General features: G+C 35.4%; 1 protein-coding gene across 5 annotated transcripts in view; it reads right to left on the reverse strand.

The window, feature by feature from the left end:
• Window positions 1–23,641, reverse strand: part of SLC30A9 (solute carrier family 30 member 9) — a 74,595-nt gene that overhangs the window by 28,558 nt on the left and 22,396 nt on the right. For 4 of the 5 annotated variants that reach the window (XM_023753619.1, XM_014455582.2, XM_023753618.1 and 1 more), the window contains exons 4-11: window positions 22,941–23,040; window positions 20,646–20,738; window positions 19,921–20,003; window positions 16,934–16,992; window positions 13,681–13,748; window positions 11,501–11,603; window positions 6,252–6,307; window positions 3,487–3,622 (exon numbers count right to left, since the gene is read on the reverse strand). In XM_023753619.1, the coding sequence (XP_023609387.1) occupies window positions 3,487–3,622; window positions 6,252–6,307; window positions 11,501–11,603; window positions 13,681–13,748; window positions 16,934–16,992; window positions 19,921–20,003; window positions 20,646–20,738; window positions 22,941–23,040 (698 nt within the window). The remainder of the gene's footprint in view (window positions 1–3,486; window positions 3,623–6,251; window positions 6,308–11,500; window positions 11,604–13,680; window positions 13,749–16,933; window positions 16,993–19,920; window positions 20,004–20,645; window positions 20,739–22,940; window positions 23,041–23,641) is intronic. The other variant, XM_023753620.1, reaches the window with a different exon arrangement.

Here is a 23,641-nt window from a genome sequence, read left to right on the forward strand (position 1 = left end):
ATATTTCAAATGAAAACATGAATTTGAATTCAAGCCAGATAAGGATCTTGATGGGAAATAGTTCAAATGAGGAAAATGAGATAGGTGGTATCTTCATATGAGAAAACAGATAAAAGCTTAAAAATGTTATGGTCATCTCATTTTGTAATAATTAGAAGAGTGATATATATATTACTAGAGGCCTGATGCATGAAATTTGTGCATGGGTAGGGTCCCTAGGCCTGACTGGCGATCAGGGCTGATCTGCGGGGCGATCGGCAGGGTGATCGGGGGAGCCCCCGCTTGCACCTGCCTTGGCCAGCCTGGCGCTGCCCGCTCACCAGCTCCGCCCCCCACCACTGCAGCTGGTAGCCTCCCTCTGTGGTGCCAGGTTACCTCCCTCTGTGGGTCACCTCCCTCTGCGATTGGGGGGGCAGCACCGGCCCGCACCCTCTGCGGGAGGCGACTGGCAGGGTGATCAGGGGGCAGCGCCGGCCCGCTCGCCAGCCAGCCCCAAACCCCGCTGCCGGTCACTCGCCAGCCACCCCCGCCCCCCATCACCTCCCTCTGCGGGGCAACCGGTGGGGTGATTGGGGGGCCCCTGCTGACACCCGCCTTGGCTGGGCCTGGGGCCTGCAGGCTAGGGGCAGCTCCTGCATTGAGCGTCTGCCCCTGGTGGTCAATGCACATCATAGCAACCGGTCATTCCACTGGTCATTCCGCTGTTCGATTTGCATATTAGGCTTTTATTATATAGGACTAGAGACCCATTGTATGAATTCGTGCACGAGTGGGGTCCCTTGACCTGGCCGGCACTATTGGGGGGCTGGCTGGTGGGAGGGGAGGGACCCCGGGAAGTTGGCCGGCTGGCCCCCCGATCGGGGCCATCCAGGGGCTGGCCTGGCGGGGGGGGGGGAGGGGGGCAGGGGCTGCAGGAGGTTGGCCAGCCAGCTGGGGGAGGTGGGGGGGAGGAATCACGGGGGGGAGGGGCCGCGGGATGTTGGCTGTGGGGGCACACTGACCACCAGCGGGTAGCTCCTGTGTTGAGCGTCTGGCCCCTGGTGGTCAGTGCACATCATAGCGACTGATCGACCGGTCATTCTGGTTGTTCGGTTGTAATGTTTGCTTAGGCTTTTATATATATAGAAATGTATACATGGGTGGGCAAAAGAAGGTTACATTTGTGAGTACACTACACAGAGTTTATTCCTGTATTATCTATTAATTATTATATAATTTTCCATACATGCCCACCCCTATATATAATATAGTCCTAGGTTATAAGTACCCCACATTCCAGAATGAGGCGCTATACCATTACAGAATGTATACCATGACCTAAGCTCAATTAATGATATAAAAGGTTAAAGTATTATTTAATTAGAATAAAATTTTTGAAGTTCAAAATTAACACAAATTATTTGAAATCTGGGGTTGTGAATACCAGAGGCAGTAAGGTCCACTCCCATGCTCAAATAACTTCTGGATTTGTTTGGATGCCAATATAAAGAGAATCCTTTCTGAATTCTGATTCCAAAAGATAACTATAAACAGTAATTTTTTTGGGTAACACTACTTTCCTTATAGTCCCAGGACATTCTTGGAATTAAATAAAGATCTCAGTAACTGTAATCCAAGGTATTTGGAAAGAATTAAACTAGCAACACAAACTTTTAAAATTTTTAAATGAAATTCAAATCAATCATCTATAGAATTTTGAACATTACCTTGTTTGGGCCCCTAAGCTTCCCTAAAATAGAGGTTGAAAATTTTGAACCCTGTTCAACACTTTCATAATTCTGTTAAGGAAACTGAGATTTCCAAAGGCTATGTGATTTGCTTGAGAACACAAAAATGATACCACAGTAAGAATTAGAACACACACACCAAAAAAAAAAAAAAATATATTAGAACACAGACTTCTCAGTTTCCATTCTAGGCTCTTTCCACTCAATCATGCTGCCAATCTGAAACATAGTAACTAAACTTCCTTGTAATTGTTTTAAATCCTTCTATTTCTTTCCAGAAAGGATTTAATAAAGGGAGACACCATATGTCCACCAAGATTCCAAAATAATACCTAATAAATATAAGCTGGTTTATGGTATGCTGGATCTATTTTTTGTAACAGTCACAGTCTAATGCAGTGGTTCTCAACCTTCCTGATGCCGCGACCCTTTAATACAGTTCCTCATGTTGTGGTGACCCCCAATTTCATTGTTACAAATTGAACATAATTAAAGCATAGTGATTAATCACAAAAACAATATGTAATTATATATGTGTTTTCCGATGGTCTTAGGCGACCCCTGTGAAAGGGTCGTTCGACCCCCAAAGGGGTCACAACCCACAGGTTGAGAACCGCTGGTCTAATGGAAGGAACCCCATTTAGTTACTAAAAGAAGAGCTTCTAGAAGCTTTAAAACTTACACACAATTGAAAATTTAATAATCAATCCCTAACTCCATAGCAATTAACTTCTTTGCTCTATAAAATAATATTGTACAAATTAGATGAATGCTAAGACAATAAGATAACTATAACATGGTCAAACCTCTGCAGAATGGAGGAAATACCCTTCTTCATTTTAATTATCTGAAATGTATTATAGTAAGAGACTAATCAGTAAGAACTATAGAAAAAGCCTAGTTTAATAGGGCGGTTATTATGTAGGTATATAGGTGTAACAAGATATTAAAATGAGATGCACTCCAGTTGAGAACAAAGTAGGTTACAAGCACCCCACATTCCAAAATGAGGCGCCATACCATTTATTCAAGCCTTGCATAGGTGGCCCATGCCTGATTTTACAACTCTTAGCTCCAAACCCACTAGTCCACATAAACACAACTGTGCTCATCAAGGGCACTGCCAAAGCAGGATAATTTCCTTGAAGTGCCCATGACAGAAGAAAACAAAAACCAAAAAACAGCTTTAAATCTCTACAAATGACATTGATGCCAAAAGGTAGTACTTTCTTGTCCCCTATCCCTATTTTCAATGCTGCCAGAAGGCAACCTAGGGGACCTAGGAGTGGGAGAACATATACAGTGACTATGCTCCCCTCCCCCATTCCTCCAGTATACCGGTAGCTTACCAGGATGAGGGAAATGAGAAGCTTTAACTTTATAACAATTTCAACATATGACTATTACATGGGACTGGATATTTTAAGTACTGATAGCTAATTGTTCTTGGGACTAAAAGTGAACAGAAGTCTTTCTTCTTATTTTTCAACAGAAACTAGAAAAATTAATGGGACTGCTCAATATTATAACTGTACCTACAAAGATGATCTTGTTCAACATCACTGAATAATGTATTTAGAAGTCATGCTCAACCATATTCTAAAAAATACAACTACAGATACATAACACTATATAACACAGTCAAGAAGGTATATTAGTCCTGTTCTTTAACATCAAGATCACAAAGGTATTCCACGATAATTAAATATTATTTCATATAGCTTCAAAACTGAGGGGTGGGGGAGGGGGGAATAATTACCCAGAGCAGGGATTCCATTGGTTGAGGATGAAGCAATCCCATAATTCCATGGTACCAAGATAATCCTGCACCCATCATGAAAATACCAACACCACTAATTAGTGAAGCAATATAGCGCATATTTGAAAATCCATACCTGGAAAATAAAAATGGTAATATAGTTTATAAGAAATGCAAATGGTTTCCTTTTAAAATATATGTCTATAATGAAAATAAAAAACTTCTTACAATATTAAGGTGTTATGGTTTTATATTTAAGTGCCAAACTCAAATCTAATCAGAAAATCAACATGTAAAGTGGAAAAAACTTAAAACATATATTTAAAAATACATAAATATAATGAATACAATTTAGTATAAGTATCTGCTAATTCCTTTTCCATATAGTCTGTTTTGATTTAGAACTTTACTATCATGTACCACAACAAATGCTGGTAAAATTAATCTTTTTTAAAAATGCAATCAGATGTTTAATGAGCAGGATATTATTTAAATTTCCTTGTAATGCAGCTTCTGATTGGGTTATTTTTGTCTTCTTGTACAGCCAATGGATGATTTATATTACCCATATTTGATGCTGGGAACTTGCTTCTGGTTCTATATAGTTTAACACAGAGCAATTGACTACTATTATTAGTACTAAGAGCTTCAGTTTTCTGGGTGTTTTTAATGATAATTTTTAAAATCTAAATTATTTTTTCAAGCATATTTGGTCTTTATGTGCATTCTTTTGTATTTCTATATACCAATAAAATATTAAGTTAAAAAATATGACATACTATAAAAGGAAAATAACCACTCAATAATAAAAATATTTTCTAGGAAATTTACTCCCAAACCCAAATGCTATGGCACCCTTTTGGCAGATGAAAATTTAAACAAGAATTCTTATTAAAAACCAATTTTTAAATTCCTTTTGTAAGTATATAATCTTGACATACAGAATTCTTAGTTTATAGATGGGATAATGTTCTACAAGCTTGATTTAAAAAATTTATTTGCTTCTAAAAGTTTCCCTCACCAAAGTAATATTGGAGATAAATATAAGTTACAGCAAATGAAGATCTAAATTAAATAGCATTACTTTCATTATGTATTTTCAAGAAATCTGTAGGTTCTTATTAAAATTTTTAATTCAGTAGATCTGCACTGTCCAAAATAAATAATTAGCCACATAAGGCTATTTAATTAAAACTAAGTAAAATTTTAAATGTAGTTCTTCAATTGCACTAGCCACATTTCAGGTGCTCCATAGCCACATGTCGCTAGTGACTATCATAATGAACAGATTTTGTAGAAAATTCTACTGGGCAGCAATAATGTAGGTTATTGAAAATACCTTAAGAAGAAATCTTCATAACCTACAATTTTAAAATTTTACCGTTTTAAAATTTTGGTGAACAAAGCTGTTCAGGAAGTATAATATTTTGAAAATGTTATCATTTGTAAAAAACAAACAAATAAACAGTAGTGTCTCGCCCTAGCTAGTTTGGCTCAGTGGATAGAGCGTCAGCCTGCGGACTAAAGAGGCCCGGGTTAAATTCCGGTCAAGGGCACATAGATTAGTTGCAGGCTCCTCCCTGGCCCTGGCCATGGTCAGGGCTTGTGCAGAAGGAAACCAATCAATGTGTTTCACATCGATATTTCTCTATCTTTCCCTCTCTCTTTCACTCTCTCTAAAAATCAATGGAAAAATAGCCTCAGGTGAGGATTTTAAAAAAAAGAAAACAGTAGTGTCTTGCTTTCAAGTAAAGAAAGGCATTTATATAAAGGATAGAAGTAGACTCTTTTACAGCAATAAAAGTGCTTTTTTTTGTCTTAAGATTCATTGAATTCTACTACTGAAGAGTGTTTTTTAAAAATGATGCATGTGGAATTCAAAAGTTTTATCTGGTTATGTTAGAAGCAACAAAAAACATCTCTGTATCAAATAACTGGTAGAATTCAAAATAATATATTCTAAAAAGCATACTCATTTTACAAATAAATAATCTTAAATATTAACAATGCCATTTCCAAATCACAACAGGAGGATTAAAGTAGATTAAGTATGGATTTAATAGGAGTTATTGCTAAGATTTTATTTATATTTTTTAAAGCTCAGTCCTCATGGGCCTTGCATTCTCATTTACATATGTAGACAACGAAATCATTTTTATTTATTTTGTTGTTAACCCTCACCTGAGGATATTTTTTCCATTGATTTTTAGGGAGAGTAGAAGAGAGAGGGAAAGAGAAACATCGATGTGAGATAAACACATCAATTGGTTGCCTCCTGCTTGAGCTCCAACCATGGCCCCGACTGGGAGGAGCCTGCAACCAAGGTATGTGCCCTTGACCAGAATTTAACCTGGGACCCTTTGGTCCACAGGCTAACGCTCTAGCCACTGAGCCAAACTGGCTAGGGCTATTGCTAAGATTTTAGATAGAGTGGTCTGTTCATCTCAGTATGAAATATATGTTTCCTTTGACCAAATAAAACCGAACTCTAAGATCAAAATATGAGCTTTGTTTTTAATTATCAAATATAAAAAGTACAAGATCTCTATGCCATGTTACAAAGCATATAAATAGTTTAAACACTATTTTCAAATTATATCTTAAATTTACTTTGACACAGCAGTGAGTATACTTCAGTGGAAGAAATAACCAAATCTTTAACATGAACTGCAGGTACAGAAACAGCAGGCTTCTAAAATTAAGTTGCTTTTATTTCAATGACTTGCCACCAAAACAAACAAAAAAGAGAAAGGCAATGTCCTTACGGATGACTAGGATCTGGTGTTTGAATAGACTTACTGATGCCCAATGCCAGTAAACCCTATGGAGAAGAAGCAGAAAGATAAATAATCACTAGCAAATGAGGAGTATAACATGGTAAAGCCAATCTGGAGGATGCAATCTGAAAATGACAAACACAAATACTAATGTCCAATAGCCCAGCTATCTGGTTTCTAATACTTACCCAAGAGAAATAAAAATGAACACAAAGGGGTTCAGAACACCACTGCTTATAAAGATGAAAAATCTGAAAGCAACCTCAAATCCATCACTGAGGAATGGCAAAATAAAACCATAAATTACTTCTACAACAGTTAAAAGAATGGATTTGGGATAGAGCTTTATGTACTGAATGCTAAAAGCTCCTACACATACCCTTAGGTGTAAGGGGGGAGGGGGAGAAGCGAATTTACAAACAGTATTTACAGTACAGAACTTATGTTTTGTAGTTTTTTTAAACTACATATAATGTATAGCACAAGGAAAGGTCTAGAACAGGGGTGGGGAAAGTCCAGCCTACAAAATCAGTTGGTCTGGCCCTGCCAAGGCATTAGGGGTGAGTTAATTAAATGTTTGACGAAATATAGCAGGCTAATTTTAAATTGATAATTTTGTATGGCCTGCGAATGTTATAAATATCCAAATGGCCCTTGGCAGAAAAAAGGTTCCCTACCCCAGTCTAGAAAAATGCACGTTTAACTATATTTTTACCTCTGAGGAGAAAAGCAGGATTAGTGGTGTGTGTAGTATCTTTTCTTTATATATAAAGAATAACGTATAACTGTACAAATAAAAGGTTGTCAAATTTTAAAACAGTATATATTGTCTATGGACACATACATTACTAGTAAAACTGCAAAACCATGCACAGGAATTTTACATATCAATTATACAGAGCAGTGATTATCAGGGATGTGGAAGGTGGAAATAAAGATGGAGGACTAGTTATAAATAAGATTTTACTTCTTTACAAAAAAAAAAACCACCTAACATAAATATGGCAAAAATGAGACCATGAATTTTTAAGTTTTGATACTGGAAATCCCACCCTAAATATACAGACTATTACAATTTTGGTTTTTTCTACTGGACTCCAAAGGAAAAGAGGGTTAAAACTACCTAAAAACAAATGGCTTTTCAATGAATTAAACTAAGAAAATAAAAATAAAGAACATATAATTTTTAAACCTGTACATTAAAACTGAAGTATTCATTAATTCACACTAGGTATATATGTATATGTGTTTATGTTTATGAGAGTCAATGAGGATTCAATTATTTTTAAAATCTTTAAGATTAAGGTTGACTCTGCAATAAAGTGTAGAAATATCAAGTATTCTATAAACTAAATCTGAACCATATTTATTAGTTCTTCTTATAAAAATATCACAGATCCTCTAATCCTGTCCTTCCCCAGAGGCAAGGTTGCATTAGTTATGTTTGATATGTCCTTCCAGACCTTTCTCTGCTCATTTACAACATATGTATATATGTGCATACATATGCTACATATATAACCTACATTTATTTGGTTTATAGCATTAATGAATATTATTAGCACCTAGTAGTTAAGAAGCATTATTAATATTTCCCCTTCTGTGATCATTTTTATCTTTTAAGGTTTTCCCCATACTATCATGCAACTGTTTAAATGTTGTCTTAGAATATCTTTCTACTAGTAGCTGTTTTGTGTGTATGACCTGCTTACAGAAGACAGAGCAAGGACTGTCTTCTTTTTCTAAACACTTAATACATGGCAAACTAAAGTGTGCAAAAAATTCATATAAATTAATATCAAGGAGAATCCTCATAGTTTTTGCTGTTATGTTTGGGCCTATGACCTACCTCAAATTTGTATATGATCTGTGGTGGGGATCAAGGTACTTTGATTTTTCCCATAAGGCTATCCAAACCTTTCTAGCGCCACTTGTTAGAGAGTTTCCTTTCTTCATTCAATTGCTTTGGGACCTTTATCAAAAATCAATTGACCACATGTAACTGTGATTCTGTTGCTGGATCCTCTATTAAGTTACAATGGTCTATCAATCCTTAGGCCAATATCTCACTGTCTTAATTACTATACAGTGGGGCCTTGACTTACGAGGGTCCCGACTAACGAGTTTTTTGAGATACCAGCTGTCTCTCGGCCGATTTTTTGCACTGAGTTGATAGAGAAATTTGAGTTAATGAGCTCCTTAACGAGCTCCTTAACGAGCTCGGTCTCGGAACGAATTAAACTCGTAAGTCAAGGCCCCACTGTAGTTTTATAAATTTTGAAGTCCTTCAAATTCTCTTCTTTAAAACTGCTTTGAATATTCTGAGTTCTTTGTATTTCCATTGTAAGTTCTAGACTTTATTTAGTTTTCAATTTCTATCAAAAAAAGTCTTCTGGGATGATTGCAGTTATATTAAATCTATAGATCAATTTAAGGAGATTTGACATATTATGTCATGTCATCCAATTCATGAACATGGTATATCTCTCCATTTCTTTAGGTCTTCTTTAATTTCTCCCAGACACATTTTAAATTTTCACTGTAAAAGTTTTGCACATCTTTCATTAAATTTACTCCTAAGTATTTAGTTTTATATGATTTTAAATAAAATTTATTAAAAATTTAATTTGCCTTTTGTTTGCTGATAGTAGAAATGCAAATGATTTTTGCATGTTAACCTTCTATTCCTATTGATTTTGAATGTTAAATTAACTTTATATTCCTAGAATAATATTCACTTGATTATATTATTATTTTTATATATTGCTAGATTCAATTTGATTATATTTTAAGGATTTTTGCATCTATTTCCTTGAGGGATATTAGTCTGCATTTTTCTTTCTTGTAACGTCTTTGTAAGGTTTTGATATCAGGGTTATGCTGGCCTTATTAGAGGAGTTGAAAAGCATTTCCTTCTTCTCTATATTTGAAAGTCTGTACTATTGGCATTACTTATTCCTTAAATGTTTGATAGTATTCTCTTGATATTGTCTCACAGGTCACTGAAGCTCCCTTCATTTTTTCAATCTTTTTCCCTCAGTATGAATGTTTTCTACTGCCATATATTTAAGTTGATTGATTGTTTTTACTATAGTGTCTGCTTTTAACTCTACACAGTGAATTTTTCATATCAGACATATTTTTCAGCTCTAAAAGCTCCATTTCACTTTTTTATATCTTCCATTTCTCTTATCAATATATACATGTTTTCCTTTCAATACATGAATAATAGCCATTTAACATCCTTATCATATGTCATTTGAGTCTGTTTCTATTGACTGATTTTTCTCCTGGTTATAAGTCAAATGTTCTGCTTCTTGGATGTCAAATTCTTTTTTTTTTAATTAAATGCTTAATACCATGAATGTTATATTGAGTTTCTGGATTTTGTTGTCTTCCTTCTAGAGTGTGGGGCTCTGTTCTGGCAGGTAATTAAGTTACAACTTGATCCTTTAGAGCTTTGACCCTCTGTGGAACTCCGCCTTGTAATTGCCAGCCTCCTCAGACTGGATAAACTCTCATTTCTGCCTTCGCAGCTTAATGAGACTGTTATCTCCCACATGTGCCTCCAACAAAAGCCAGAGAGATCACAGAGTTCAACTCATTTGTTTTCTTTCTCTCCAGGATCATGGTCTTATCCAGGATCATGGACTATTGTCCAAAGTTTAAAAATATTGTTTCCTATATTTTATGTAGTTTTTTAGTTGTTTACAGAAAAAGACTAAGTTCGGTTCCCCTTAGTTCATCATGGTGGGAAGCAAAGGTTCTTTACATAATGGTTTACAATTTGATTTTTTTCCTTAATTTATCATGTTATCATTTCAGAACAGTACATCACTATAATTACCACATTCTTTTAAACCCTTGAATAGTCCTTCATAGTATGGACACTGAAAAATATCTTTAATGTTTTAATAATAACAGCTAATAATGAAACTAATCATCTGTACATATCTCCTTGCCCATATGTACAAATATTTTTGCATTTCAATTTTCATAAGTCCAAATAAGCTTTTAAGAAAATAGACATTATGTGGTATGTATCTCTCCCCAACCACTCTCCTCTCTCTCCACTCCACAACCAACTGGGAAAATATTATATTGATACAAGTATTAAATATTTACTGCAAAAAAATTTAATTCAAGGGAAAGATTTGTGAGTACTGATAGCAAATGTTTGACTTCTTTCCTTACTTTTGCAAAGGGTTGTAATCTATTTGACAGTGAGTTAGGCAAATTCTTGGGTTTAATTTTTAGTTACGATGGCTCTCCCTACTCCCTACCATTTTATTATTTTTAACTTTGTCTTAAATATTCTTATTGAACCTGCTGTCTTTTATTGTAAGTTCTCCCAAATTCATTCTTACATAATAGTGGTATAAATAAATAAATACTGAAAAGGTATTCTCTTAAAACAAACACATTCTTTAAAAGTGAAGCAAAACCCAAAATAGAAAGTTGGCCTGCGGACTGAAGGGTCCCAGGTTCGATTCCGGTCAAGGGCATGTACCTGGGTTGTAGGCACATCCCCAGTGGGGGATGTGCAGGAGGCAGCTGATCGAAGTTTCTCTCTCATCGATGTTTCTGACTCTCTATCTCTCTCCCTTCCTCTCTGTAAAAAATCAATAAAATATATTTAAAAAAAACAAAAAAACAAAAAAAAAACAACACATTCTTTAAAAAGTGAAGTAATAACACAAGTAGAAAGTTTTATTGTGTTCTTTAAAAAGGCTTAAGTTTACAGTATTCAAAATTTGGATTAAAGAAGGTATTTTAACTTTATAAAAATCTTTCTTCATTTGAAAATTCAGGAAAGGAATTCAAAGTACAAGTCTAATGTGAAATTTTAAATCGATCAGATGGGACTAATTTACATAGTTATTCAAAAAACTTAAATTCATTGGCTCTTAAATTCATTGACCATAAGAATTTATGTTAAGATATAAATTTCCACCTAAAGTAAGAATCTCTTCTACAAAAACTTCTGCCCAAACACTTAGTGAATGATAATCTTACACTTCATATTCCACTGTTGGAAGTCCTTAAAGCCTAAAAACCTGCTTTAAAATACCATGATCATATTTCTATGTGCTTCATTGTTCAAAAGTAAAACAATTTTCTTTTTCTTCCACATGCCAACTATAGGAATTATTCAGTTTTTAAAACAGGCCAACTTTTAGATTAAAGCAGTAAAAAATTACTTTAAAATTAATAAGAGTAAAGCTTTTATCCCTCACCTGATTACAAGTATCAGATAAAGAATGTATAGCTTCGGAGAACATACTTGCTGAACCCGTATAAATCCAAGCAAGAAATTTAAAGAAGCAATTTAATCCATTGCTAGGAGAGAAAGAGAAAGCAATTTAGCATTGGTTTAGACAAAATATTCATCTAAAACTTATTTAACTGACCATCTATACCTCTATACTAGATTGTGTCAAAGGAAATTAAAAAGAATCTCTAGCCTTCAAAAACTTACTATGTTTCTGGTAACAAGAGTACAAATTTCAAAAATACAAATTTGGTATTAAATACTCAAATGAAGAGGCATGAGTCATGCGTGTAAGCAAATTAAGTGCATTTTAAGAACTGATAAGAAAAGAGGATGTTCTACATTTGGAAAAAATAAAATTAGAAAGGATATTATGTGTCTTCAGTAGGTAAAAGATCGGCATCAATATTGTCCAGTAGAGCAGTGTAAAAGGCAAGACTTTGGTGAAGGTCTGTTTACTTAAATAGATGAAGACAAATCTAGACCAAGCAGTCTCTGAGTCATACTAGACCACAGATGTTAAAATAAATATGGTTAGCTCTGAGCAAGCCTGCTGCTCAGATTCCAACAGTAATGGCTAGCATGATTTATCTCAGGCACTATACTAGTCATTTACCATGTTTTATTATAATTCTTTTATACAAATATTATCATCCTCATTTCATAAATGAGAAAAGTGTACATCCCCTTCCTCCACTTCAAATAATGTCTTGAAAGAAGCATATCTGCTCCTGTTTCTCCATTCTCCCCACTTTGTACAGTCTTCAATGCACTAAATAATGGCTTCTACCTCTAATACCTCCAACCATTTCTTGCTATAAAGTTCTTAGAAACATTTTAGTATTTTTCTTAATCTCACAGAAGCATCTACTACTATTTTCTTCTTCTTTTATTTAATCTTCACCCGAGGATATATTTTTCATTGATTTTAGAGAGAGGAAGAGAGAGGGAGAGAAAGAGAGAGAGACAAGCGCCTCCTGCATGTACCCGCCCCCCCGCCCCCACCAAGGGGGATCAAACCCGAAACCTGGGCATGTGCCCTCATCAGGAATCAAACCCACCACCCTTCAGTGTATGGGACTGCGCTCCAACCAACTGGCCAGGGTTGCCACTGTTTCCTTAAATCACTGCCTTCCTTGGCTTCCATGAAGCTCCCGGTTTTCTTCCTACCTTGCTCCTTAATTCTTCTTCAGTATGCTCTTTTCCTTCTACCCAAGCATTCATCAAGTTTTTTTCCTGAGGGCTTTTTCTTCCTGACACTATACACATTATTCTATGGCTTTAATTATTACCTATATACTAATAACTCTCAACCCTAAATCTCTAATCCAAATCTCCCTCCTAAGCTTCAGACCAATAAATATTAACGGTAATTATGAAGTACTTATTATGTACCAGGTACTATGCTAAGCAGTTTACATATATTACATACATTCCTCTGATGAAAAAACTTTAATTACTAACCGAGTTTTACTGACAAAAAAGAAAAATTTAATCCTTTGACCAACTCCACTTGGGAGTCCTATAAAAACTCCAATTCGAAACTCAACATTTCCTTTGCTCCCACCCCGCTCCTCCTTCCAGTGTTCCTTCTCTCAGTGATGGTGCAATACCTACTGAATTGTTCAGAAATACGGGCAACATCTTTTTCCATACCTCCTAAGTACTTTCTGAACCTAACCAAGCCTCTCCATCCCTCCATGCATACTACCACTATCTTAGTTTAGTGTAACATCATCTCTTTTCTGTATAATTGAAAATGACTTCCTCTAGTTTAGTGCCCCTCTAATCCTTGAAGATAAGAAATTTGTATTTTCAGACCCTATCATAATTCTTGACACACATATTATATATATTTTGGAAATAAAAGAACAAACTAATGATTTATGAAATAATAGAGCGTCGGGCTGTGGACTGAAGGGTCCCGGGTTTGATTCCAGTCAAGGGCACATCCTGGGTTGCTGGCTCGATCCCCAGTAGGAGGGATGCAGGAGATAGAGCATCAATGATTCTCTCTCATCATTGATGTTTCTATCTCTCTCTCCCTCTCCCTTCCTCTCTGAAACCAGTAGGAAAAACAACAAAAAGAATATATACATAAAATAATGTATGTCTATTTTAAAAGCAATATTTTTCAGTACTTACATGCAAATGGCAACCATCACCACTTTCCCTGGCCCCTTAAGAAAAACTGATGTCATTCTGGAACGTGGCTATAAAAGAAAAACAATGTTTTATAAATCTCAAAAATTTATAGAAGCATTTTTATGCTTATAAGTGATTCTGACACACCAGAAAATATCTCCTCTATCAATAGCTCTAAACAACTAGGTTTACTTATTTAATTCAGTTCCTCCATAATTTCCTCTATAAAAAGTGGGAAGATGGAAATCTAAAGGACATCTAGGTCCTATTCCAGAACCTTATTTATTTATTTTGTTTCCTTGTAACTGATTTCCTGCCTACTTCCAGAAAGGACCCTGGCCAGTATGGCTCAGTTGGTTGAGCATCCTCTCATACACCAAAAGGTCACTAGTTCGAATCCCAGTCAGGGCACATATCCAGGTTTCAGGTTCACTCTCCGATAGGGGTCCAAGAGGTAGGCAACCAAAGTTTCTTATATTAATGTTTCTCTCTCTCCCTCTCCCTTCCTCTCTCTCTAAAGTCAATAAAACCATATATTTTTTTAAAAACTAGAAATAGCTCTTGCCAGGTGGCTCAGCTGGCTGAGAGTCATCCCATATACCAAAGGTTGCAGATTCAATTCCCAGTCAGGGCACATACCTAGGTTGCGGGTTTGATCCAGAAGGCAACTGACCTCTCTCTCTATCTCTCCCCTCCTACCTCTCTCTCTAAAAATCAATAAATCCTTGGGTGAGGACTTAAAAAACACTAGGGATAAAGTGATAAAAGTATACTGAATGGAAATCAACTCTAAAATTTTTCTATTTCTTGAGCAATTTTTTAACTTTTAAGCACGGAATGACCCAAACCAACAAGTGTGCTGCTCTAATTTACCTCCTGACTAAAAACCAAAGACCTCAAGTGGTAATAAAGTGTTTAATTCCAAAACAGACCAAAATAAAAGGAAATAAGTAGAGAAACATATTCAGAGAAAATATTTTTGAGTTAAATGTTCTTTAGCTGTTCTGTGAATATATACTTTCTGTGTTTTTTCTCCCGCTCTTTCCTCTCCCTAGAATGCCATCATCTTCCACTGCAATCTATCCAGTTTTACTCATCCTCCTCCATGCCTGGCAAGTGTCACCACCTTCAGTAGGAGGGCAAGTGTTCCTAACAGGAATATGGGAACAGTAGAGGGAAATTAAATACTAAAGTCTTATCCTATTACTAGAAAAAAGGGTGTAGTAGATAGAAATTTGATTCAAAACCTGGAACATTTCAAGGCTGATAAGTACTAATCTTCAAAAGGCCTCTAGTGACACAGATTTCAGAAGTCAACAGCTACTAGTCAAATATTGTTGAAGATGATCCTCCATGTGAAACAGATAGGAGGAAAGGAGTAAATCTTTCCTAGTGGCAAGTCTCACCAGCCTGTTATTCCATAGCAACATGCAGTGGCAGTGGCTGTCACAGCACAGAAGTGAAAACGCTGGCCCACAGAAGGTTCTGCCACTGAAGAGAGTCCACACCTTCAGTGCAGCACTGGAGTGCCAGAAACACAGGGCTCAAAGAGGAATAAAAATCAGTTGTGAATGTAACAAATGGGGGGAGGGAGGGAGCATTTCATCACTGGCAATTTCAAAATTTTTCAAGAAGGGAGCAATGTCTCAAATATAACTCAGAAAAAAGAAAACAATTTGGCACAGTTAGCCTTTCTCCAGATATGACTTCCACGTGTTTTTGTTTAAAAAAAATAAGTATTTTCAATTTTTAAAAAATATGTTTTTATTTATTTTAGAGAGAGAGAAAGCAAGAGGGAGAAAGAGAGGGAAAAAATCCTACATGCCCCCTACCAGGGATCAAGCCCAAAACCCGGGCATATGCCCTGACCAGAACTGAACCGGAGACCTCTCGGTGCATGGGATGATGCTCAACCAACTGAGCCATACCAGCCAGGGTGAATTTCACTTCTTGATAGGAGATATCTCCAAGCTAAGTTTAAATGCAAAGTTGACTTTGCACATGACTACTTGGCATTTTGGTGGTGCTGGTGACTTTGGTAAGAGCCATTTCAGTGTGGTAGTGGAGATGAAAGCCCAACTGAAAAGGATTCAGGAGAGAATAAGAGGTGGAATAGTAAAGGCAAACTTTCTATACTGGTGCCAATATTAATTTCCTCCTAGTAGAAAAGAAAACACAGTATTCTGGCACACATATAGATAAGTTAATAACTTTGGTGATAAAAAGTGAGATACTTTTATCAGATTACATCTATCTTTGTCAATGAAATATGAAGCAAGGTCATCAGCTGAAGAATAAAGAGTGAGGCTGTAGGACATTTGGAAAAAGGAAAAGAAATTCAATAGCTATCTCAGAGTGGAAAAGGGAATATACTATGAAAATTTAGTAAGACTGTCAAATAATATTGAGTGTCCACTAATATAATAAAGAAAGAACAATCCAAATAGCTGTGTAATTTTCCCCTCCAGGGGCTGAACTTCAGTATAAGCAGAGAACTGGCAGTTTAAATGTGTAACTAGGGGGGCAGGAAGCTGGGCGTGGGGACAGGTAGAGGAGGGTATAGTAGAGATAAATAGCAATGAACGAAAACTTGACTTGGGGTGGTGAACACACAATACATTATACATATGATATGCTGTAGAATTATGCATCTGAAACCTGTAACTTTCTTAACCAGTGTCACCCCAATAAATGCAATAAAAATTAATTAAAAACAATAAATAAATGTTATGATTAGGACAGGGGATAAAGAAAATTAAATGTGGCCCAGCTAGTGTGGCTCAGTGGTTGAGCATCTACCTATGAACCAGGAGGTCACAGTTTGATTTCAGTTCAGGGCACATGCCCCGGTTGTGGGCACGATCTCCATAGGGGATGTGCAGGAGGCAGCTGATCAATGATTCCCATCATTGATGTTTCTTTCTCTCTCTGAAATCAATAAAAAGATATTTTAAAAAGAGAAAAGAAAATTAAAAGTGGATATGAGAGAGTTAAATCTTGCTAAAAACCTGAGAAAATAGTTTTCTCTCTTACCTATATCTTAGGCTTACAACACAGTCCTGAATTTAAAAAGAACTTACGTCCCAATGTTTAAAATTTCAATAAACAGACAGGAGCAAAAATAGACTGTAAATTACAATGTGCTCAAGAAAATCTTGAATTAGGGCCACAGATGTGCTAGTATTTCGCAATGAACTAACACTAGAATTTCACTTGCAACACCTACATATCATTATCAGAAAGATATCCTTACCTTGGTGTTTCCCAGGAAGTCTCTATATTCTCTTAATATGCTTTGGTTTCTAAATAACCCTATAAGCAAAGAATTACAAAACACATTTAGCTCATACATATTCTTATCAGTCACATTTTAGATTAACACAAGTATTCTCTTTACGACTATGTTACATATGCTCCATTAGCTACCAGCAAAAACATCAGGTTATTATAAAAAATCTGGATTTGCAACCCAATTAAAAAATGTGCAAAGGATTTGAAGTCTTTTTTCCAAAGATAATATGCAAATGGCCAACAAGCACATAAGAAGATGCTCATATCACTAGTCATCAGAGAAATGCAAATCAAAACCACAATGAAGTATCACCTCACACCCTTCAGAATGGCTACTATCCTCAAAAAATAAAAACAGAAAATAACAAATGTTGGCGAAGATGTGGAGAAACTGAAAACCTTATGTACACTGATGGGATTGTAAAATGGTACAACTGCAATGGAAAACAATATGGAAGTTCCTAAAAAAATTAAAAATGACCATGTAATCTAGCAACCCCACTTGTAGATATATATCCAAAACAAATTAAAGCAGGGGCTCAAAGAGATATTTACACACCTATGTTCATAGCAGCACTATTCACAATAGCCAGGAAGTAAAAGAAACCAAAATGTCCATGGATGAATGGGCAAACAAAATGTGGTATGTACATATAATGGAATATTACTCAGATTTAAAAAGGAAATCCAGACTTAAAAAGGAACCTTGAGGACACGATATGAAGTAACTCAGTCAAAAATACAAATGCTGTTCAGCCAGTATTTCTCAGTGGTTGAGCATCGATCCATGAACCAGGAGGTCAGGGTTCAATTCCCGATCAGGGAACATGCCCAGATTGTAGGCTCGATCCCCAGTAAGGGGTGTGCAGGAGGCAGCTGATCAATGATTCTCTCTCATCATTAATGTTTCTCTCTCTCCCTCTCCCTTCCCCTCTGAAATTAATAAAAACATATTTTTTAAAAACACAAATGCTGTATGATTCCATTTATATGAGGTATCTTCAGTAGTCAAATTCATAGAAACAGAAAGTAGAATAGTGGCTATCAGGGGATGGGGGAGAGGAAAAGAGGAGTTCTTGTTTAACAAGTATAGTTTGTTCTGTAAGATGAAAAAGTTCTGGAAAAGAAAACTTTCTGGAGATCTGTTTTATAACAATGTGAATATACTTAACACGTCTGAACTTACACTTAAAAATTGTTAAAATGATGAATTTTATGTTGCATTTTTTAATCACAATAAAAAAAAGGGCAGGGAGAAATCTGGATTTGCAATGAGATAAAGGCAGTTTGATAAGATGCTCTTAAAATTACCTAAAATTAATGAGTTATTTAAACTTGATATAAGAACCAATTCTTTGCTTTTAACTCCAAGTTTAAAAATATAGGATGAAATATTTTTCTATTATATGTTTTCTATTATATGTTTTCTATTATATGTTTCCTCAAATTTTGTTACTTTAAATATTTTCTTTAATATATGCACAAAACTATTCATGGTATCACTATTTGAAATAGCAAAAGACCAGAAACAACTTATAGGAGAATGATTGAATAAACTATGGTATACCCACCAAAATGGAGTATTATAAAAGAAACAAAGAAAAGTCTCTATTTATTACTATAGAATGCTTCCTGGGACATACTCTCAAATGAAAAAAAGCAAGGGCAGAAAGTATGTTAGTTGTCTTATGTATGAAAGGGAGGTGGTTATTTTATTATATTTTGTATGTAATATATGCATGTACCTATACTATTTTATATGTTTAAAAATAAAAAAATAACCCTAAGACTAACTTTTTAAGTGGTTACCTATGTGAGAGAAAGGGTGGAAAGGTCTGGGATGGAAGCTAAATTTCTCTGAAATATTTTGTAAGATGTGACTTTGGAATCATGTAAATGCTTTATATTTATTTGATGGTTTATTTACACAAAGAAATGTCAACAACAGTTATGTCTAGGAAGAAAAATGACAGTTACTAGAAGAAATAAAAGGAGACTTCTTCACGTTTTTGTATCCTTTTTAAAATCACAGGTATGCATCACGTCATTAATAAGTACATATATATGTAAATCAAATAATTATCTGAAATCTATTTTATATTATATAAATTCTATCAAGGTGGTTTTGTCACTAAACCATTGGGTTGTTAAATTCCCTAAGAGTCTTATATACATCTAAATCTCAAGCACCATGCAGTTTCCAGTTCATAGGTATTTGATAAATATCTGATTTAATTAAGGTAGAAATGTCGTAGCTGAATTAACAGACTTTTCTCTAAGAAAGCACCATCTATTCTATCACTTTTATTTATTTTTTTTAAATATATTTTATTGATTTTTTACAGAGAGGAAGGGAGAGAGATAGAGAGCTAGAAACATCGATGAGAGAGAAACATCGATCAGCTGCCTCCTGCACATCTCCTATTAGGGATGTGCCCGCAACCCAGGTACATGCCCTTAACCGGAATCGAACCTGGGACCTTTCAGTCCGCAGGCCGACGCTCTATCCACTGAGCCAAACCGGTTTCGGCTCTATCACTTTTAAAACAAGCACAATCTTCAAATTAGACCATTGGTTTTAATATTCATGTCTTATGGAAACCATAAATTAACTTCACTTCCTCTCATCATCTTTAAAAAGCTACAGAGGAGAAAAAAAATAGGTATTTTTTTTTAAAAAATAATTGAATCCCAAGTGGATATTGCTATTTGCTACAACCAAAAGAGCCAAAGCCAAAAGCATGCAACCATCAGGGAGTACATAATTATAGGCACTATTCTTACCTACCAGTTACAGGCACATCTCGTTTTATTGAACTTTGCTTTACTGTGCTTCACAAATGGTTTATTTCAGAAACTGAAGGCAACCCCCCGCCTCACCACCACCAGCAAAAACATTGTGGTGGTCTGGAAATGAACCTGCAATAGCTTTAAATTGAATATACTTACTTTCTCTGTATTCTATTTCTGCTTTTTTACGCAGTTTTTTCTCTCTGGCAAGAGCTTCAGGGCTTCCCCAAACTTCCAAAGATCTATGCATGAACACATAACCAACAATGAACAATTTTAATGACTTCATTGTAATCATATTTAAATCTAGATGAACCATCTAAATAACATGAGGATCTTACAGCAATACGTAAGTTCCTTTAGAAAAAAATATAAAGCACTTAAGAAACTTTTCTAAACTAAATCTAAACAAAACAGTAAATTCAACAGCAAATTTTCTTATAAATTACAACATATTTTTAGTTAAGTAGTATATACTAGTAATTCCCAGAAAAATTTACAAATATAAAAACAGTCTACCTTTAAAAAAATAAAATATATCCTTTAAAAAATTCTGAATCTAAAATGTGTTTTTATTAATCCCAATTTCAGCTTGTACTTTTATTCTAAAAGAACTATGTTCTCGCCGAAACCGGTTTGGCTCAGTGGACAGAGCGTTGGCCTGCGGACTCAAGGGTCCCAGGTTCGATTCCGGTCAAGGGCATGTACCTGGGTTGTGGGCACATCCCCAGTGGGAGATGTGCAGGAGGCAGCTGATCGATGTTTCTCTCTCATCGATGTTTCTAGCTCTCTATCTCTCTCCCTTCCTCTCTGTAAAAAATCAATAAAATATCTTTAAAAAAAAAAAAAGAATTAAAAAAAAAAAAAAAGAACTATGTTCTTACTTTGCCTCCACATCTGATCTCAAGTATACAGTAAAGGATTCAGTATCTTCATGGGGACTTCGTTGTCTGATTTTTCGAAGTTGTTCCAGATCACTAAAGAAAGAAACATGTTAAATTTATTCAGGGAATATTCATACAGTTTATGTACTTAAAGGAATTATTAAGAGCAGATAAAAACCACTACATTGATCCTCATCTTAAAAGACTATAGATCGGCATAGCATTTAAAGATCAGTTTATAAAGATTGCACTTTGTACACAAAAACTGGTTTAGAGACAGTGAAGAAACAATTATTTTTGCCCTGGCTGGGTAACTCAGTTGGTTGGAGCGTCATCCTGTGCACCAAAAAGTTTCAGGCTCAATTTCCGGCCAGGGCACATACCTAGGTTGTGGGTTTGATCCCCAGTCAGGGCACAAATAGGAGGCAACCAATTGATGTGTCTGTCTCTCCCTCCCTCTCTCCCTCTAAACATATCCTTGGGTGTGGAAGGAAGGAAGGGAGTGGGGGGTGCGGGGAGGGGAAAGAGAGGAGAGAGAGGAAGAAAGGGAAATAGTCCTGATGTTCAATGTAGAAATTAAGTTCCTTCCTAAGTGCTTACATTTTATCTGCTATGGACGCAACGCTGCAATGTCTCATGCATTAAAAAAAATGTGAAAACTAGAAAGAATATGGATTAGAGTATCATCCCTTTATTTAAGAATTTAAATTTTACAGCCCTACTTGTTTACATCCAGATTAATACTAAGTGTTAGTACCATTCAAAGGTAGCAAGTCACAAAGGTTTGTTTTTTTTAAATACATTTTATTGATTTTTTACAGAGAGGAAGGGAGAGGGATAGAGAGTTAGAAACATCAATGAGAGAGAAACATCAATCAGTTGCCTCCTGCACACTCCCCACTGGGTATGTGCCCACAACCAAGGTACATGCCCTTGACCGGAATTGAACCTGGGACACTTGAGTCCGCAAGCTGACGCTCTACCCATTGAGCCAAACCGGTCAGGGCACAAAGGTTTATATGTCAATTCCATGCTATTTAATAATTGTCCCTTCTCTTATATTCCAAAAAGGTTATATATTCATCAAGTCACAACTAAATAGCCATTCAATATTTGATCATTGGTGTTCCTAAGAAAATTCTGTAATGGCAATGAAAAGACCTATAAATTAAAATATGGTGACGATGGACTATTACTAAGTTCTAGAAACTTAACCTGGAGTTTAAAAATATCAACAACCAACTATCACACATAGGTAAGACAGTGTGGACCAGCTACCAAAAGATTATTCTAGTTTCCTCTCTGTCACTGACTCACTAAATAAGCTGGGTCATCACTAACACCTTTATTATGTTTCCTGGCCTATCATGTGGAGACAGCAATACCTAACCTACTTAATTCCCAAAATTTTTGGAGAACTAAATGAAATACTCTACATGAAACAGAATATATTTTTATAACAATGTTATAATTGATTATTATTTTATTAGTTCTATAAGTTATAAAGCAGATAGTTGGATTCCCTATTTCTCGATACTATACCATAGAGAATGACCATGAGGGAGAGGGGGGAAAAAGAGTAGATCACATCTGATATCTCTAAAAAGCCAAGAAATCTTCCATATAAATATGACTTTTCTAGGTAAACACATAAAGGGAGGGAAAATTTAAAAATATATGACAAATATAATTTCCATAAATCTCAATGACTGCAAGAAAATTAGTAAATAATCTTATATTGTTAATAATTCTGACACATGTGAACATAACAATAAAACTCCTATGATCTTGTGTGACATAGAGGTTTTGAAAAACTTGCCTTTTTGAATTTAAGAAGCCCAGAAAGACTGAAATTGCTTATGCTGGAGCAGAATTCAATGTTGTTAACAAATAATTTTAACATTTTTTTAACTGAATAAACATATTTCTTTTTTTTTTTAATATATACTTTTTTATTGATTTCAGAGACGAAGGGAGAGAGAGAGAGAGAGATAGAAACATCAATAATGAGAGAGAATCATTGTTTGGCTACCTCCTGCACGCCCCCTACTGGGGGGGATTGAGCCCACAGCCCAGGCATGTGCCCTTGGCCGGAATTGAACCTGGGACCCTTAAGTCTGCAGGCTGACACTCTATCCACTGAGCCAAACCAGCTAGGGCTAAACATATTTAATTTAGGAAGAAGCTATGGGAAAGTTTCCACATGGATGGAAGGTGACAGGAAACACACTCTAAGAAATAAATGGTTATTTACATTAGATAGGTAAAACTACTCTTTAAAAATAATAACTGTACCTGGATTTAAGGCAGAACTCATTTATTGCTCTGACTCCAGTGATGAAATTATTCTGAGTATACTTTGGTCCATACTCCCTCTTCTTAAGGACTGCTTTGACTAAAACCAAAAAACATAGGAAAACAAAAGTATGCACAACAAAAGTCATACTTAAAGATTAACATAAACTGAGGCTTCACTAATGAATTCCATAAAATATCAATCTTTTTCCTGATGCACTGAATGACATCAGAAAAAATATTCTCCAAGTGCAGAATAGAATGGAATATTTGTAACCATCTAGCTTTTATTTCCATAGTTCATCTATAACTGATGCCAAAATGTCATAATGGACACCTTGTATATATCACTTGTTGGTTTAAATTGTATTAACACAATTTAAATTGCTTAGATTCTAAATGAAAATGAATTTAAGCTTCAGTTAAAAGTTACTGGCTAGTTCAGTGTTTTTAAAACTGTGGAGTAAAACCAGCATTTTATAAAACATGAAAATAAGAAGCAATCAAAGAGTACTGCATAAAATTAAGAACAAGTACTTTTTGTGAACACTTTTGCTACAGTTAAATAATCTCTATATGTTTGAAAACCACTGGACTGTTTCACATAATGCAACAAAGATGAGTAAACAAAAGGAACATTTTTATCAGTTAAAAATTATAAAGTTTATTATAGATTATAAGTAAAATACTATCTTCTATTA

This window comes from Myotis lucifugus, unplaced genomic scaffold, assembly GCF_000147115.1.
Source record: "Myotis lucifugus unplaced genomic scaffold, Myoluc2.0 scaffold_48, whole genome shotgun sequence".
Classification (NCBI taxonomy): Eukaryota; Metazoa; Chordata; class Mammalia; order Chiroptera; family Vespertilionidae; genus Myotis; species Myotis lucifugus.